The sequence below is a fragment of the Talpa occidentalis genome, unplaced genomic scaffold, assembly GCF_014898055.3.
Source record: "Talpa occidentalis isolate TD23 unplaced genomic scaffold, MPIMG_talOcc4v2.1 talOcc4.10, whole genome shotgun sequence".
Lineage (NCBI taxonomy): Eukaryota > Metazoa > Chordata > Mammalia > Eulipotyphla > Talpidae > Talpa > Talpa occidentalis.
The window spans coordinates 79,419,677-79,437,643 of record NW_023600993.1 but is presented as its reverse complement, the minus strand read 5'-3'; the positions used below and the strand labels follow the sequence as shown (position 1 = coordinate 79,437,643).

The window sequence follows — 17,967 nt, the reverse complement described above, 5'->3', positions numbered from 1 at the left end:
GTAGAGGATGATAGGATACCACTATACGTTTAAGAGTCATCATCAAATAAATATATTAAAGTCATATGGTTAAAGGAGATCGAGGAACCCAGTGGAAATGAGGATTCCTAGAACCAAGTCCTGGAAACATATTGTATTTTCATGGAAGGAATAGAACACCACCATGACTAAGTTTGGAGAGAACTTTAAGGAGGAGGCAGGTAGTCAACTACTCAGAGACCAACTCAGATGAGAACAAGGAATTTGTGCACACACAGTATTTGGTGGTATGAAGTCATTGATGAACCTAGTCTGCAAAATTTCAGAGTATCATGGGACTTGGAAAGCAGATGGAATTGGTCAAAGATGAAGATATTATAGAAGCAAAGCAATGAAAACACTGAATATAGACAAACTTTTCAAGGTCTCATGTCCTGAAGAAGATCAAAGATAGGAGGTAGTAAATGAAAGAAGTAGACGGAACTAGAGCATATTTGTGTGCTGGTAAGAATGATCTAATAGATAAAAAAAAAAAAAGCTGAAAAATGCTGATGATAAAGTACCAATATCCTTATGTACATGAAAGAGGATGAGATCTGACAAGGGACTGAATCTGAAGCAGAAGTGGTAGGGGAATTAAACTTTTTTGGGAGAAAACATGCTTTACTAAGAAGAAAGCAGTAGTTTCCAGCTAATGGTTTTCTGTTTGCAGTGAAACACAGTAATTGGCTATAAAGGGGAATGAAGGACTTTAAGAAGAAGCCAAGTAACAGTCCTTTCAAAAAGTGCAGAACCTTTCAAGAAAGGCTTATGTGTTCCAAAGTCATTTTTACATCCATTTGAAGCTTGTAATTTTGAATTTAAACTAAAGCCGGCAATCCAGCTCTGTGGTTTTCTTCAAGTTCAGTGATAAAAGATGGATAGAATGGACTTAGTTTTTTGGCCAAGAAAACAGAAAATGAGACATTTGAGTTGAAGATGTCTGTGAGGCAGTGACTGTAATATAACATCATGGACATAAGCTAGGCAAAGATAGAGGTCAAAAGAGAAGACTGATGGATAGTGAGAGATTGGCAGATTGCAATAGGAAGTTGCAAAGAAGTCAAATAAATATAAGAGAGTGAAGACTAAAGAGCAGGCATGAGAAGGATCAGATGAAGTGGTCCAGGAGTGGGATGTTAGGAATTGAAATTTCAAGTTGGTGTTGATAATCTCTGAGGATCTGGGGGTACTAGTCCCCAGAGCTCTAGATTCAGATACTTTATGGTGGTGCAGTATTTTGAGATTGGATTTACCTTGAGGCATGTCACTGTTCTTCTAGAATTTCGAAAGATGTGGTGTGATAAGTGAAGCTAAGAATTTGAACTGCCCTCAAAATCATAATCCTATAATTACTCCTTGTTTATTTTAAGTCTCTACCTTGATCCATATTTGCCAGACAAGTTCCTTATGGCTGAGTGTTGTAATAATCTAGGAGGACAGGTTCTTTAAATCATGAAAAGAAACTTGTGGATTTGTCGACACATGGATGCCAAGTCTTGGTGTAATGCAAACAAAGGACAGAAGGCATATGGGTTTGTTTCCTGAACATATGTTTATTCTCACTGACATAAGATCTGCCCAGTGCTCTTGAACACGTTGTTGCTTTCTTTCAGCCACGTACAACACATCTGCTCTCCGGCCCCTGTGTTTGGTTCTCCCTCTTGATTCAAGTTTTGATTCTGTAATTTCCAACAGTTTCTGGAGTCAGAGTCCATAGCATGGATATCAGAATCACCTAGAGGGCATGTTGAAACATTTCTGGAGACACACTCCACAGACAATAATTCAATCATCCGCATGGCTGAAACCATAGATTGTACAGTTCAGCCAAGCTCCCAGGTGATGTTGATGCTGCTGTCCAAGGACTATACTTTGAGGAGCTCCAAATGCTGCTTCAGTCTTGGTTTACACGACACTAAGTGAGGCTGTATATAAAAGCAAAAACCTCCACCATTTTCTGAGTAAACATCTAAATGTTGAATTGTGTAGATTTTTTAAAAAAATGATCACTTAAAAAAAATGGCCTCCTGGGTCTCCCTGTTGGTGCAGGCAGTTGAGCACAGCGCTGTGAAGCTGTCCGCAGCCTCTGCAGTGTGGGTTCAATCCGGGCCACCTGGGGAGATACCTAAATGGTGCAACAGACCTCTCCTGTCTCTCCCTCTGCTCCCCTCAGCAGTATATTTCAGTCAGTCTGTCTATTCTGTTCCCCACTGTCTCTGGTGAATCCTCTCACCCTCTCGCACATCTGGCCTATACGCCAGTTCTTGTATACATGAATAATTAAATCTTAAAAAAAAAAAGAATATCTTAACAAAAATGGCCTCCTGATTTTTGTCTTTATGTTAGATACAGGTCACAGCTCCACACCTCCACCCCCAGGGTAGAACCTGGAAATCCTTCCTTCCCTGTGTCTTCTTCCAAGTTCTTAGAGAAACTTTAATGTCTGTGACCTTCAGGACATCATTGTATTTTGTTCTTAAAACTGCTCTAGTGGAAGATGCTGCATAAAATTGATTAGTTTTTCAATATAGAAATGAATGCAAAAAGTTTTTAAAATAAAAACATTTCATAATATTAAGAAATGTGGTCATTAGATTCAGGATACAAAAGAGTGATTTCTCATTTTCCCTTGTTTAGAGGGTAAAAGATATTTGCATTTTTATTGGTTGTGAGTCATGCAGATCAACACATTTGTTTTTAACAGGAATCCTTTGTGTTTGAACCCAACTGCCTCTTCAAAGTGGATGAATTTGGCTTCTTTCTGACCTGGAGAAGTGAAGGCAAGGTAAGGCACAGGAACAGCAAGTTCTTTCCTGCTGTCTGCTTTAAGCTATTTTATTTCTCAACAAGTAGAGAAAGTGCCCCAGGAGGACATGGATTCTAAGCTTATTTATTCATTCAAGAGGTTTAAAAAATGTGCTTCCATGTACCAGACACTGAGGTTATAGTGGTGATCAAGGACATTACTCTACAATCACAGATTCTGGTCTAGGAGCCAAGTCAGGCATCAGAAGAAAGTGGGAAAAAAGTACAAGTCCTTGAGTGTTATGAAAGAGAAGGTCAGGTTGTTAGAGGAGTGTCAAACAGACAGGTCTGAATCCAACCTGGGAGTTAGGATGTTTTCCTAGAAGAAATGTTCAGCTGAACTTGCAAAGGTGTTTTAAGAGTGTGTTCATTTTATACCCTGGGGCTTAACTTGATGCTTGGCATTATATTCACACATAATGAACTTCTGTGCTGAATTTAGGAAAAGAAGAATTGGACTTATAGAAACGCTGGCATCTTTCCCATTTAATATTTCATGTACATACATATATTTAATGGTATACATTATTAATACTATTGTATATATAAAGCAACCAGCATTTTATAAACATTTATAGAGAATTTTTAGTTACATTCATATATATATACACACACACATATATATATTTCTGTGTGTGTGTGTTTGAAATGAGATATTTGTGGTCTTGATTGTGGTGGTTGGAAATTGTGGTATTTGTTTTTCAATTCTACCTTACTGTAATCAGCACTGCCTTCATCCTCACAAACATTTGCCAAGTACCTTATCTGTGCCATAGGTCTGAAACAATGTAGGTTCACCGCTGTGCTATATTCTTTTTCAGGAAGGACAAGTGCTAGAATGCTCCCTCATCAACAGTATTCGGTTGGGAGCCACACCGAAGGTACCTGTAATTAGTGTTGGCTGTTCTTCTAAACAGAGATTCATTTAGATTGGAAATAGTCTTCAGAATGCTGTTTAACCTTTTACTGCCCAAAATCGTCAGTGTGGAATTAAGAACCAATGCACTTTAGAAATCTCATCTTTAACTTTGGGTGATTAAATTGCATTGTTTAGTTATTTTACAAATGTTACTAACCTTAGAAAGTGAAAACCTTTGCATGATATCAGCACTAAAAAAGAGAAAAAAAACAATTCTTTTAACTCAGCAATTAATTGGCAAGTCCCCACCCAACTTTTCTTTAGCAAATGATGAGCTTTGCCTAGCCTGTGTTTGTTGTGGAAATTTAAGTGGTTTAGGAGGCTCCATATTTTTGTACCTATGCAATGCAGACTTCGATTTTCCTTGAAGACTTTTTTCTCAGAGAGAAAAAAAAATGCCAAAATGAATACATGTCTTCTTTATTGTGATTGATTTGTTTGAATAAAACAGTTTGCACAGTAGTGCTAGGAATTTAACAGATGTTTTTTCTAGAATATTCTAACAGTGTTTAGTCCCTTTTCCATAATAACTCTGCAGGTTTTTAGATGTTCAAAACAAATTTGTGTTCCTCCATTTTTTTTTTTTTTTTTTTTTGAAAAAAAAGCTAACCTCTTTTTTGTTAGCTAAGGTTTCTGTGTAACTGCGTTGGCATTTCCTCCTGAGCCCGCTGGGATGACAAGACACTACCTTATTTGCGAATTGGGGCAAATCTACACCTCTCTTCATTCCAAGAGAGGCTTCTAGAGATGAACATACTCATCCCTTTTATCCAGGCTGCTTGAGAAATTTAATTCCGTTCTGAGTAACAGTAGTTGCTCATTATTCACATGCTTCTTTGTATGAAACCTTAATGATGTCGCTGGGAGACGTCCCCCTGTTTTTGTGGACACATGGAGGCACCAGGAGAGACTTTCCCTCCTGTTACCATATTCCAGGTCCTCTAATAAATTCAACCTAGTATCAAAAGACCTGCATAGATGGTTTTCTAAATCAATAATATTACAATACCTTTCTTACCAAATGAGTTCAAGTAATGTGTTATATTTTAAAGATTTTTACCTCTGCACGTTTTAGACCTACCTGAGCATTTTAGATAGAAAACATTTGCCTTGCTGTATATTATATATTCAGTATGGTGCCTTTTTATCTTATTTCCTCTATGCTCTGTGATCTAACCTATTTTTTTCATGTGTATGCCTCTATACAGGATCCCAAAATTCTGGCTGCACTCGAAGCTGTTGGCAAAGCAGAAAATGACCTGGAAGGGCGGATAGTTTGTGTCTGCAGTGGTACAGACCTGGTGAACATTAGTTTCACATACATGGTAGCTGAAAATCCAGAAGTAACCAAGGTAGCCTTAGTGAAACAACTTTCTTACCCTTTCCTCCTATATGTATAAGTGGTGTGTGTGTGTACCATTTTTTGGTTTATATAATTTTTTAATTTTTTTTAAGATTTATTTATTTATGCGTACAAGAACTGAGATGTAAACCAGAGGTATGGGGAGTGAGAGGATTTACCAGAGAGTGTGGGGAGCAGAACAGGCAGATCTACTAAAATACACTGCTAAGGGAAGCAGTGGACAAGGCAGGTAGGGTCTGCTGCACCATGTGGGTCACCTCCCTGTCCGAGGATTGAACTCATGCTGCAGTGGCTGGCAATAGCTTGATAGTGCTATCTTAAACCCCTGTGCCACCAAGGAGGCCCTAAAATATTTTTAATTGTATAATCATTTCATTTATATTGGAAAAAATTTCCTCTGACTTGCTGGAAGGTTGGTGTAGGAAATTCAGCAAGCACTATATCTTTTAGCTTTTCCTCACATCCACCAATGACCTTAATCCCTTCTGGGATATATTGTAGAAAAAATTAGCCCAGCATCTGTCAAACTTGAATGTGCACAGGAATCACCATGGCTTTTGTTAAAATGCAGATTCTGATTCAATAGGTCTGAGGTGAGGACAAGATCCTCCCTTTCTGACAAGCTCCCAATAGAGGGTGATGCTGCTTGTTTGACATCCACAGTGTGGATAGGCAGGGCCTAGATCAGAACTGTGTAGGAGAAATATAAAGCAAGCCACAGACATGATTTGAATTTTTCAAACAGTTATATTTAAAAGTAAAAAAAGTAACAGCTGACATTTTTTAAATAAAACAATTTAACACAGTATATCCCAAATATTGTCATTTTCATATGAAGTCAATATAAAATTTATTATATATATTTTGCATTCTTCTGTTCATACTGTCTTTGAAGTCTGATATTTTTTTTTTCAATTTAGGCTAATTACATTTCAAGTGCTCAAAAACTCCATATAGTTAATGGCTATTACAGAGTGGACAGCACAGGTCTCCATGGGTGAGGTTCCTAATTCCCCTTCAAATAAGTTATCAAAGTATTGATACATCTTTTAATACTGTCCCTAGCATACTATTGTCTGACAAGTGAGTCTTGAAGAAATATTGGCCAAAGCAGAAAGCCTCAGACCTAGGTTATTTTTCTGCAAGTCACTTGTGTTCAGCGTGGTTTTGCCTCTGAACAGGGTTCCCTCCCATTATCTTTTTATAATATGTGTGAAGAGACCTGAGTCTTTATTCTCCCATTGCAGAGACCTGGGTTTGGGGGAGTCAAGGAAGGGGGTCGGGAGCATTTCATTCTCCTAGTCACCTTGTAAGTAAAACTCACTGTTGAATTGAATGAGAAATGCCACCATGATAAATATCAAATTTTAGAGCTAGAAGGGAATATAGAATAAGTTAGGTCATTTTTTTAAGATTAATTTATTTATGCATACAAGAGTTGGGGTACAGGCCAGAGATGTGGGGGTGAGAGGATTCACCAGAGACAGAGTGGGGAACAGAACAGGCAGACTGACTGAAGTACACTGCTGAGGGGAGCAGCGGGCGAGCCAGGAGAGGTCTGCTGCGCCATGTGGGTTGCTCCCTGGCGGCCAGGGATCAAACTCGTGCTGCAGAGGCTGCAGATTGCTTCATAGTGCGGTCCTTAACCCGTTGCACCACTAGGGAGGCCCCTAGAATAAGTAAGGTCATTTGAGGAAACAGATCAAAAGACTTAACCTTGGACCCAGAGCAGAATTGAGCTCTGAGACTACAAAACCATAACAGCATCCTTACCCTCACAAAGTGCGGTCCACATTGCAGCCACATAGGTTTCCCTGGTACTTTTACACAAGAGTCTTCAGCCCACCCAGACATACTGATCCAGAATCTTCACTTTTTTAATAAGATCTCCCCTGTGACTTGTTGTGTAGTGAAGTTTGAGAAACTCCACGCCTTGTGACTTTGGAGCCAAGAATAGATGTTCCATGTTACTTGAGAGCTTTTACTTCTGTCTTTGTTGCGGGGCTGGGGGGGGGGGGGGGTTGTTGGTTTTGACTATTATTCTGATCACCTCACTTGGGAGAAGAGATTTTGTGCTGTCTTCGGGTTCTTTTATTTTGCTCAGATGTATACCTAGCTTGTATGGTTTTCTTGAACCCTGCTGATCTAAACAAGCATTCTTCCTGCTTCAGGACCTGTGTATTTGCTAAAAAGTTCTTTCTAGTTACTATTTGCCATAGCAGCATTCAATCCCAGAAGTCCATGCTGGGACACAAAAGATATTTAACTACATGGAACTTTGCAAAAATACAATACTGTAGACATATTCCCTGGTATTTGTGACTCAGGATGAACTTAAGAATATGGACTTTGGGACCAAGCAGCCTGGGCTGGAATTCTCCCTGCCACTTACCCACTTAGGCACACAGTTAGCCTCTCTGTGCTTCATTTTCTTCATCTTTCTTCTTCATTTTCTTCATATCCGCTCTTAGGATTGTTGTGAGCATGCCGGAGTTACTACCTAGAAAGTGCTTCATACACTGCCTTTCTCACTGAAAACCTTTGATGTACGTGCACTGTTATGATCTCAGAGTCAGTGAATTTTAGAGGTGGAAATGGAACTCTCAGCACCTTAGTTTTCACATGAAACCAAGTGTTAAAAGATCACATTGCAGCCTGCGCCAGAGTCAGGCCTAAACCTCAGACCGGATTTCCAAGTGGCACTGCCCACCCCACTCTGTGTCCTGAGCAAGGACAGTCCAGGAAGATGGCTCACATCTGTAAATGCCATGATGTTTTTGCTCTCCATGGTCTTATTTCTTGTCAGCCTTTGTCCGTTTTGGTCAAAAACCATGTTCTGAAACCTATACTCCTAAGTCCCTAGCATATCTAGGTTAAGGCAGGAGTGTATACTTAAAGAGGAATTTTGGTTTTCTTTTTCTAGTAGCATTTCCACTAAAATTTAAAATTAGCTAACCAAACAGGACTGTAAAATAATTCTGTACTGAATTTTCAATTCAAACTCAATACTTCTGAAGTCTGCTTTTATTGAAGAGGTGAAAGGTTTAGCTTCTGGGAATTATGCCTTAGAATTTTATAACTAATTAGTAGCATAACATATAAATCTAAAAAATCTCATTGTCGCAATTAGGCAGTTCACAATGGTTAGAGCTTGTCCTTTTGGTTGATTGACAGTTGGAGAAGATACTGAACACATTGTTTCACAAGTATGCATGTAGGTGGGATAGTCTTGCCCTCTTCCTGATTTCAAAACTTAAAATAACTATATTAATCCAGATCATAATATTTACTCCCTCTGACATTAAAAACGCTTTCCCCATCACTGCCATTTTATTCTTATTCTCCCACGTGTTACCATCCCTAACAATACATAGGCCATCAAATTGAAAAGGCTTATACCAGGTACACACAGATGAAACAACTTCAGGTCAGAATGAGGACAATCCATAACTTAAATCAAGTCAAGGGAGAAATGTTGGCCTGAAATGTATTTCTGATTCAATTTTTGGTTAACACTCAAAGGGGAGAGATAGCTTAGGAGCTTGGAATCATTGGGCCATGAAAATGCTAACTGCTTTCTTACTTGACTGCATTCCTGGTTAGTTTATCACAAAAGTCAGGTAAAGCAAATCATCACTTTAAAAGTTATACATACATACCTAAAACACTTTACTTGAAGTATATAGATGTGATGCAGTTGTTAGCCAATCTTTGAGTGTTAAGGCTGAAGAGTTTTAAGTATCGGTCTCATGATTGGGGTTTTATATTTTTTGCCTATTTATCAGCTGTAATGCATTGTCTCTGATATTCAGTTTGGTTTCTTTAATTTTTTTTTAAGATTTTTATTTATTTTTGTGTAGAACTGGGGTGTAAGCCAGAGGTGGGGTGAAAGGATTCATCAGAGACAGAGAGGGGAGCAGAAGAGTTATATTGACTGAAATACACTGCTGAGGGGAGTGGCAAGCAAGACAGGAAAGGTCTGCTATGCCATATGTGGGTTAGCTCCCTGGCCGGGGATCGAGATAGCAGAGATAGCAATGAGACTTAACCCCTAGGCCTCAGGGAGGCCCCTCAGTTTGGTTTCTTTAAAGTCCACCTGAGACTTGAAAGACTTTAGTGAAGCCATTGGAGTAAAGAATCCTACAGTTGTATGACTTCCCTCCCTAATCCTTCAGTTGTCTTATTCACACAAGAGTTTGATGGAAATAAATAATTTCAATAACTTGCCTTTAATCTTTCCAAAATATTCAACAGTCCCTCTTTATTTCCACATTCATATTTTACTGGTGTATGTTGTTTGTTTTTATTATAAATGATGTATACAGGTTTGTAAAGAAACATAGGTAACTCACAGTAGCTAGTAGTCAAGAGAGAGGGTAGATGTCATCGGTATGTAGCCACTGATGGGGAGTTCTGCATTCCTGGGGGACTGGAGCATTTTGCTGGTCAATGAACATCTAATGAGTCTTGGTCTGACCCTCGAGGCATAAATGAAGAGAATTTCTAATACAAAACTTGCTTAGAAGGATTTAATCTTTTGAGATTGTTTAGTCAGTTCTTCTTCCTGGGACTCTTACTGCCTGGCCATCCTGAAAATCTCCCTTAACCCAACATTGAATCCCGGCCTACTCCCAACTTTTAATTCCTCTAACTCCTTAGAGGATCAATTTGCACATGGAAGAATCTTCTTGATTGAGCAAACCATTTTATCTTCGTTCTTCCATGTCTCAAAGGAGTTCACTGTTATTTTTTCTTCTCTCAAGTAGGTGTGTTAGTTATTTATTACATTTTTTGGTTTATATTTTAGCAATATTGGATCCCCCTCTTCTGGTGCTGTTACCATAACACTCCCACCATCAAAGCACCCACATTCCATATCCATAGTCCTTTGTATTTCCTCCCACTTTGTGCTTATCCCTCCTTCATCCCTTCCCCCTCTGAATACCTCTGTTCTATAGTTAACTTTCAAGGGCTAGTTTTTGAGTTTGGATTTATATGACCCCTTGTCTGGTTTATCTATATTCCACACATAAGTGACACCACCCGGTATTTGTCTTTCACCATCTGACTTACTTCACTTAGCATAATCCCTTCTGGTTCCATCCATGTTGCCACAAATGGTATGAGTTTATCTTTTTTGATCACTGAGTAGTATTCCATTGTGTATATATATATCACATCTTTTTTTTTTTTTACCCCCTTTTTAAAGACACATCTATTTATGCATACAAGATCTGGGGCAGAGGCCAGAGGCTTGAAGGGTGAGAGGATTCACCAGAGATAGTGGGGAACAGAACAGGCAGATCGATCAAAACACACTGCTGAGGGAAGCAGCAGGCAAAGTTAGGAGAGATCTGCTGCACCATGTGGGCAGCTCCGTGGCTGGCAAGGATCAAACCTGCCCTGCAGTGGCTGCGGACAGCCCCGCAGGCCGCGGCCCTATATCACATCTTCTTGATCCACTCATCCGTTTGGGAGCACTGAGGATGTTTCCATAGTTTAGCTATTGTAAACAGCACTGCAATGAAAATGTGAGTGCAGGTTTCCTTTTGAATTAGTATGTTTGTGTTCCTTGGGTCGATACCTAGGAGTGGATTTGCTGGGTCATATGGTAGCTCCATTTTTAATCTTTTGAGAACCCTCCAGGTTGTTTTCCATCGATAGGACCATTCTGCATTCCCACCTACAGTGTAAAAGAGTGCTTTTATCTCCACATCCTCACCAACATCAAGTAGGTGTTTTAAAAGTCAGTGACATTTTACATGAAATCTGAGTTTTCCAGAGTTGAGATTTCAAATAAATACAAAATATTTTCCAAAATACATGACGGTGAAACATGATTGTTCTTCTTTCAGCAAAAGAAGAAAGCAGTGAAAAAGACATCTTTGTAGCCTAGCTTGCATTTTCTTCAGCTGCTTTTTCAACCTAAAGAATAAATAAGCTTGCCTTGCCACTCTACTGCAAATCTAGAAGATTTGAGCTCAATTCAATATCCCTTTCTCCCCTATGAAATAACTAGTGGTATCATAAACTTAAGTCTGATTCCAGACCTTTCACTCTTCTTCCAGTCTTTTTAGTTGCTGTGACTATGCAAGCCTTCTTCCCAGATCGCACATCAATCCATTAACAGACACTCTTGTATCTGGAATCTCACTGCCTCTTACCATCCCTATGAATACAGAGTGATTCGGGCCAATATTATTTCTCCCCTGACAGGTTTCTTTGCCTTCGCCTTGCCCCTTTCAGTCTAGCCTCAAAATAGCAACTGGAGAGATGTTTTTAAAATGTAATTCAGATCACACCCCCACTTTGCTCAAACCCTGGCATGGCCTCAGAGCCTCTGCAAAATATGATCCTCACTTTTCTTCCTCTTCTGCCTTCACTTACCTTCTTTTTTCCTTTGGATTTCCTTCTAGCCTCAGGGACTTTGCAGGTACTGTTCCTTTTGCCTGGAACACACTCTTTCCCCTGTTAAATCCAGTAATTTCTCCCTCATGTTTCTCAAGTCACTGCTATAATTTCACCTTAGCAGGAGCTCCCCATTGTCTCCTCCCCTCAGCACTTCCTAACTACTTATTCTGCTTTATTTTCTTCCTAGCACTCATTATTCTATCTACTATATTCATTAACTGTCTGCCTCCCTCTTTTTGTGTACAATATTCTGTTCTATGTTGCAGCCCCAACATCTAGAATGTTAAGTGCTTAATATTTAGTAAGTGCTCAATAAATACCTGTTTTCCTGAATCATTTATGTTAATTGAATCAATAAATTCTAACCCAGGAAATAAATACATGTAATCATCAATGCTGTATACCTCAATTTTTTAGAGTTAACTCTACGTTAGGGAAATGATTTTTGACAAGAAGACTGAGAAAGGGTAATTCAGTAATAATCAAAAAGGTCTGGAATCCCATGGTGTTATTTTTAGATCTCTTTCAGGATATAATGGGGCTGTTACTAAGAATCCATGACAAGACTAGAGGTTTTAACCCTGGCGTCTTGCTTGGCCTCTTTCCAATAGAGATCATTAATTTCTGCTTACCTAAATCCTTCCTGTTGTTCCAGTTACAAAATTTAGCTTTTATTTCCTCTCCTTAAAAACCCTCTGTTAAAAAAAGACTGCTAACAAATTGCTGGTACTTTTTCCTCAAGCCCAGGGTGCCTGTGGGTAATAGGTGAGTCTGATATGTCATATAGCTTAAATATCTGTGAATAAAAGCTACATGGAAAAAACCTTTTCCTATTTTTCCCCTAAACTATAACAAAGCTATTTTTTTCCTGGAATCTTTCTCATCTCTTTGTCCACAATGATACCATAAGTACTACAAATATTACTACAACTACTACAAACATTATTACAACTTTAGTTAGAAAAGTGTAAGGTCAAGGGGCCTCCCCTGATGGCGCAGCAGTTGAGCGCTGGGTTGCGAGGCTGCCTGCAGCCTCTGCAGCGCCAGTTCGATCCCCCCGCCGGCCACCAGCGAGGGGCCCACCAAAAAAAAGTGTAAGGTCAGGAATGGCCACGGAGCAGGTTTTACCAGGTCCAGCAGACCTGGTAAAGGAGGAGAGAGTCCTGGAGACCTCGGCGGGTTTTCAGGCTTTTATTGGGATTTACCGGGTACATGGCAGGTACGGGTGCTGAGGGGCCGGGAGGCTGGTAGGCCTCCCAGCCCCCAGCAAGTCTTCACTCTTTCTGGCTCTCCGGTGTTCTCTCTGCTTCTCTGCTTTCAGTTTCTTGGCTTCTGCTGGCGTCCTCGTGACGCCACCCTTAAAAGCCCAGTCTCAGCCCAGGTGAATCCCATCTACCTATGCCCACACCCTACTCCAGGTGCCGCCATCAGGCATGCATTCAGGACCACAGGGTTCCGTCATCTATCCTAAAGGCGGGAGGGCAGAAAAGCCTGATACTTTTTACCTTACCCTACAAAAAGCAACTCAGGTTCTTCTGTGTATTTTTTTCTACAATTTAACTGGCTCAGAAGGATTTTGGTCTCTGGCAGGTTGAAGGGAGTTCAGATGTCTTTCATTAAGTTACAGCTGGCGCTGCACAGCAGAATGAAATCAGAGTCACTATACATAAGATTGAAATGTAATCCTCATTTAAAATCTCCACAAGTAAGTCTGTTATTTTATACCAAGTTGAATTTTCCTTTGATTACAAAAATAAACTGTTATTATGGGGTTCAAAATGCAAAGATTTGGACTGAGTAAACAATTTTCATAGTGCTCATTATACTTTATACAGGTTGTAAATATTTGGCAAGCTCCATAAATTATGCTTTGTAACCAAGTCATCAAATAAGCACATGAATAATGACTATAGAAATTAAATTATGAAAATGTTATGTGTTCTTTTTGTATACAAAAAAGATAAAGTCAGGTAGTTTATTATATGTAATAAGATCTTATTTTAGCAAATTGGTTCAATGTCAAGATCACTTTGCTAAACTTGAATAATGTGGAGTAGAAGGCTTACAGTGAAGGTTCTTAGAGAAGGTATTTGTTCTTTGTTGAAAAACAATGAAGTTCACTGTTTAGTCAGTACCTCTTTCTGGCTTTGTGAATACCCTACAGAGCTTTCCTCCCCTCAACTACTTCCTCTAAGAATAGTCTAGCACAGAGCTTCTTTTTTTTTTTTTTAATAAATTTTATTTTTATATTCCCCACACAATTGCAACCCCTTCTTTTGACCCCAATCCCTCCCCTCCCGCCCCCCACACCCCAAAAAGTGTCTCTGGTTCATAGTTTTTTGTTGATTTTGATTTTCACTTTCTTATAGTTATTCATTTTCCTGGTCCCTTATTTAAGTTTTCTAAATTCTTGCTATGAGTGAGACCATCCGGCATTTTTCTTTTTCTTTCTGGCTTATTTCGCTGAGCATGATCCCTTCCAGCGACATCCATGTTGCTGAAAATTGCATGTATTTATCTTTTTTGAATGCTGAGTAATATTCCATGGTGTATATGTACCACATCTTCTTGATCCAGTCATCTGTTTTTGGGCATGACATTGAAGAATGACATTGAAATTTTGATTGGAATAGCATTGAATCTGTATATTGCTTTTGGTAGGATAGCCATTTTAATAATGTTTATTCTTCCAATCCATGAGCAGGGGATGTCTTTCCGTTTCTTTGTGTCTTCTTCTATTTCTTTTAACAGTGTTTTATAGTTTTCTTTGTATAGGTCCTTTACCTCTTTTGTTAGATTTATTCCCAAGTATTTGATTTTTTTTGTTTGGATAATAAAAGGGATTTTTTTTTTATTACTTCTTCTTCAGATTTATTGTTTGTGTATATAAAGGCTACTGACTTTTGCGTGTTGATTTTGTATCCTGCCACTTTACTGAACTGATTGATGAGTTGAATTAGTTTTTCTGTGGAGTTTTTGGGGTTCTCTGTGTATATTATCATATCATCCGCAAATTGTCATAGTTTGACTTCTTTTCCTATTTGGATTCCTTGTATGTCTTTCTCTTGTCTTATTGCTTAGCACAGAGCTTCTTAAGGGAATCAGAACAGAGGCCTCAGTCTCACCTGGTGCTTCTTAGAAATGCAGATTCTCAGAACCTGTCCTAGCCCAGTGTATCTGAAATTCTGGGGTTGAAACCTCATAATCTTCACTAGCCTCCAAGATGATTCTGACGGTGGGTGAAGGTTCAGCCCTTTTGGTTTAGTAGATAGTCCAACTATCACACCTATTTTTCACTCCACCCAGGTAGATCAGTAGACCTCTGGATTGCAGTTGTCTAAGCCATTGATTAGACTTCCCTAAGAACACAACAAAGCACAATTGAAATGAATTAGCTTCTCTGATCCCAGAAATAGATTGGTGATACCTGATGGAGAGAATCCTCTTGTTACAATTAAAAATTTAATTAACAAAACAAAATAAAATTGATTTCTTGAAATGCAGTTTTATTTGTACCATATATTCCAGTGGTTCTCAAAGTGTTGATCCCTGCACCAGCAGCTCCAGTAGTACCTGAGAACTTATTAAAGATACAGGTTCTTTGGTCATACCCCAAACCTACTGAATCAGTAATCCTATTTCAACTTACCATCTGAGTGGTTATGGCATACAATGAAGCTTTCAAAAACTCAATAAGTGTGTTATACCCTTCTTCTCTTGCAGAGTTCTTCAAAAACTGGCATCAACTGCCTGGTCTACCTCTGAGGTTCACCTAAGCAAAGCCTGCTGAATGCTTACGTAGCTAAATTGTAAATCTGAAGTTCTTGTCATCCCCACCCTAGTATACTTAGTTTCTTTACCACAGTGTTTCACAGTTTTTTGCGGCTCAAGTAGGGAATGGTGTCTGTGGGGGGTTTTTTTGTTTTTTTTTCCAAGACTAAAAGCCGGCATATTCTTGTTTTATTTTGAGGTTTTCTTTTTCCTTTTTCTTAAAATCATTCTGAATTCATGGGAAACAAATCAGTAAGAGGCAGTTAAAAGCTCTCTGAAGGACAAAGCTGTGAATTAGAGCAAATGAGTGGGTGTATATTTCTAAGCCTTAAATGTCCCCATCCCACCTAGGGGTTTTCTTCTTGTCAAATAAAGATAATGGGATGCATTTGTTTTTATTGCTGGGTTGAATTAAGAGACCATCCAACCCTGCCTGGCAGGGCTATACTCATCAGTGAATCAGGTGAAACTTGTCTCCTAGGGCCTCCTACAACCACCTCTCATCATTCTTGCTCCTTCTTCCTTGCTTAGATTCTCATCCTGTTCTTCCACTACTTCGAAGGCTCATGCACGAGGACTCTCTATGAACTCTGGAATTATTCCTTTTATAGCCTTTCCAAAAGCCATCGTTCCTTTAGAACAGAAGTTGTAAACTCAGCTGTCTGTGGGAGCCAGGGAGGTGTTGTATTGACAAAGTACCCGGTAGAGACAGACAGCAACTGGTGTAGACCTCAGTGGATTAGAGTCTGCATCCACCACTTGTGGGGCACCATCCACTTCCAGCCAACTGTGCAGCTGTCAAAACATGAGGTGGCTCAACTATTGTCTGTGGTGGGTTTTCATGAGGTTACTGGACATCTGAATTGTTTTACATGAAATCATCCACTGTTATAAGGTCGACAAATGCATTCATTTTTTAAGCACTGTGTGTACCAAATGACAAAGATGCCTGTAAGTCATGTAGAACCTTATCTCTAGACTTCATCCAGCAGGCAGCTCCAGTGCACTGGCACTAAGGTGAATACTAATATTTACTTCATGTGTTCACCTCTTTGGCATTTTAAATAAAGATGCCCATTTTGTCCATTTTGTCTTTATTGTGGAATTCATTGGATGAATTCTAAACTTGGACAAATCATTTCCACCATATGAACCTTTGTATCCTCATTTGTAAAAAACAGTAGTTGTACCAAGTGTTCCTTAAATTCACCTCCTATAAGACTTAAGGATTCTCTTTTTAATATAATAATAAAGACTTTACTAGGTGCCAAGAGAGTGCAGGTTAGTTGCTTTGACAAGACATGTGTGCTTCAGAATCCCTAGGTTAGCCTAACCTGGGTCACATCACCACCCCTAAAGCCAGGTATCAGACGGCTAGGGTAAGAGGCTCTGTAGGAGGGGTGAGAACTATTGGATTGTCAGAAAAGTTATAGCGCATTTTTGCAACAAAAACATAGAAAAAAATACATCATGCCTTTTCCGACAACTCAATATTTCCATAAAAGAATTAGAGTATTGTACCCAGAAGAAGGAGGGTCAGCTGGTCACTTATAGGGATGTCCATAGTGGACAATCCTCTGGAAGAGATGGCTAAGCAGGACATGGGCCGAGCAAGGGAATGTTGGACCTATAATGCCAGGTTCAGTGAGAAGATTAGAGTAAATACTTTTTATTGGGAAATTGGAACATTAGACCATCTTGAGTGCTAAGCTGAGATGATGTGGGATCCTGAGATTCTAGGGAGGTAATGAAAGGTCATGACTCATGTTGTCAGAGGGACATGCAGCATGAACTTTACATTCTGAGAAGGTCAATGTGTGTTAATAACCTGTGGCTACAACACTGCTACTCAGATTGTGGCCTGGACCAGTAATGTCATCATCACCTGGGAACCAGGCAGAAATGCAGGATCTCAGGCCCTTGCTCAGACATGTTGAATCAGAATCTCCATTTGATAAGTTCCCCCCACTACTTCCTTTGCTCATTAAAGTTTGACAAGTACTAAGATGGAATACAGTAAAACTAGTTGTTCTTTTAAAAACATCACTTCTTTATTTGAAAGGAAAATTAAAAACCCTTCCAAACCCTTCCCAAAACCCAATGATAGTAATAACAATAAAAAATCCTATCAGAAACCATAAGGAGGCACTGAGTATGAGTATTACATTCCTCAAGTATGCTGTGTAGATTTTTGCTTTTTTTTTTTAAATTGATGACTACACATTTTAAGAAATCTGAAAAGTGAGGGCCAAGGGATTTTGCTTCAAAGGAAGTCATTGGAGGGCTACTTCAAAACACTGTAGTTGGCCTGTGAACAATCCAGTGCCATTAAGTAGATCAGTGTAGTGTAACCACATCCTACTTCTAAAACATCTCATCTCCCCCTAAAGGAAACCCCACTCCCCTTATGCAGCCTCCTCCTTCCCCCCACTCCCCAGCCTTCTAGTCACCCTAATTTGTCTTTAATGCACATGTAATTTTCCTTTTTTACACAGTTGGGTTCATGCTGTTTAGTCGAGGTTAAAATACTCTCTCTTAATAATTTTAATCATGTGCGTTTTCTTGGTCTTTAAGACTTTTTCTTGGACTGCAATATAACTCTAAATCTCCATGAACTTTGAGGGGATTTTCTTGGTATTATCAGCCCTTTTTTCTTTGAAACCTTGCAGCCCCCTGG

General features: G+C 39.3%; 1 protein-coding gene across 5 annotated transcripts in view; it reads left to right on the top strand.

Annotated features, from left to right (window-relative positions):
• PLCB4 (phospholipase C beta 4) overlaps nt 1-17,967 on the top strand; it is a 379,157-nt gene that overhangs the window by 254,041 nt on the left and 107,149 nt on the right. For all 5 annotated transcript variants that reach the window (XM_054696412.1, XM_054696407.1, XM_054696400.1 and 2 more), the window contains 3 exons: nt 2,726-2,806; nt 3,648-3,707; nt 4,954-5,097. In XM_054696412.1, coding sequence (XP_054552387.1) covers nt 2,726-2,806; nt 3,648-3,707; nt 4,954-5,097 — 285 coding nt within the window. The remainder of the gene's footprint in view (nt 1-2,725; nt 2,807-3,647; nt 3,708-4,953; nt 5,098-17,967) is intronic.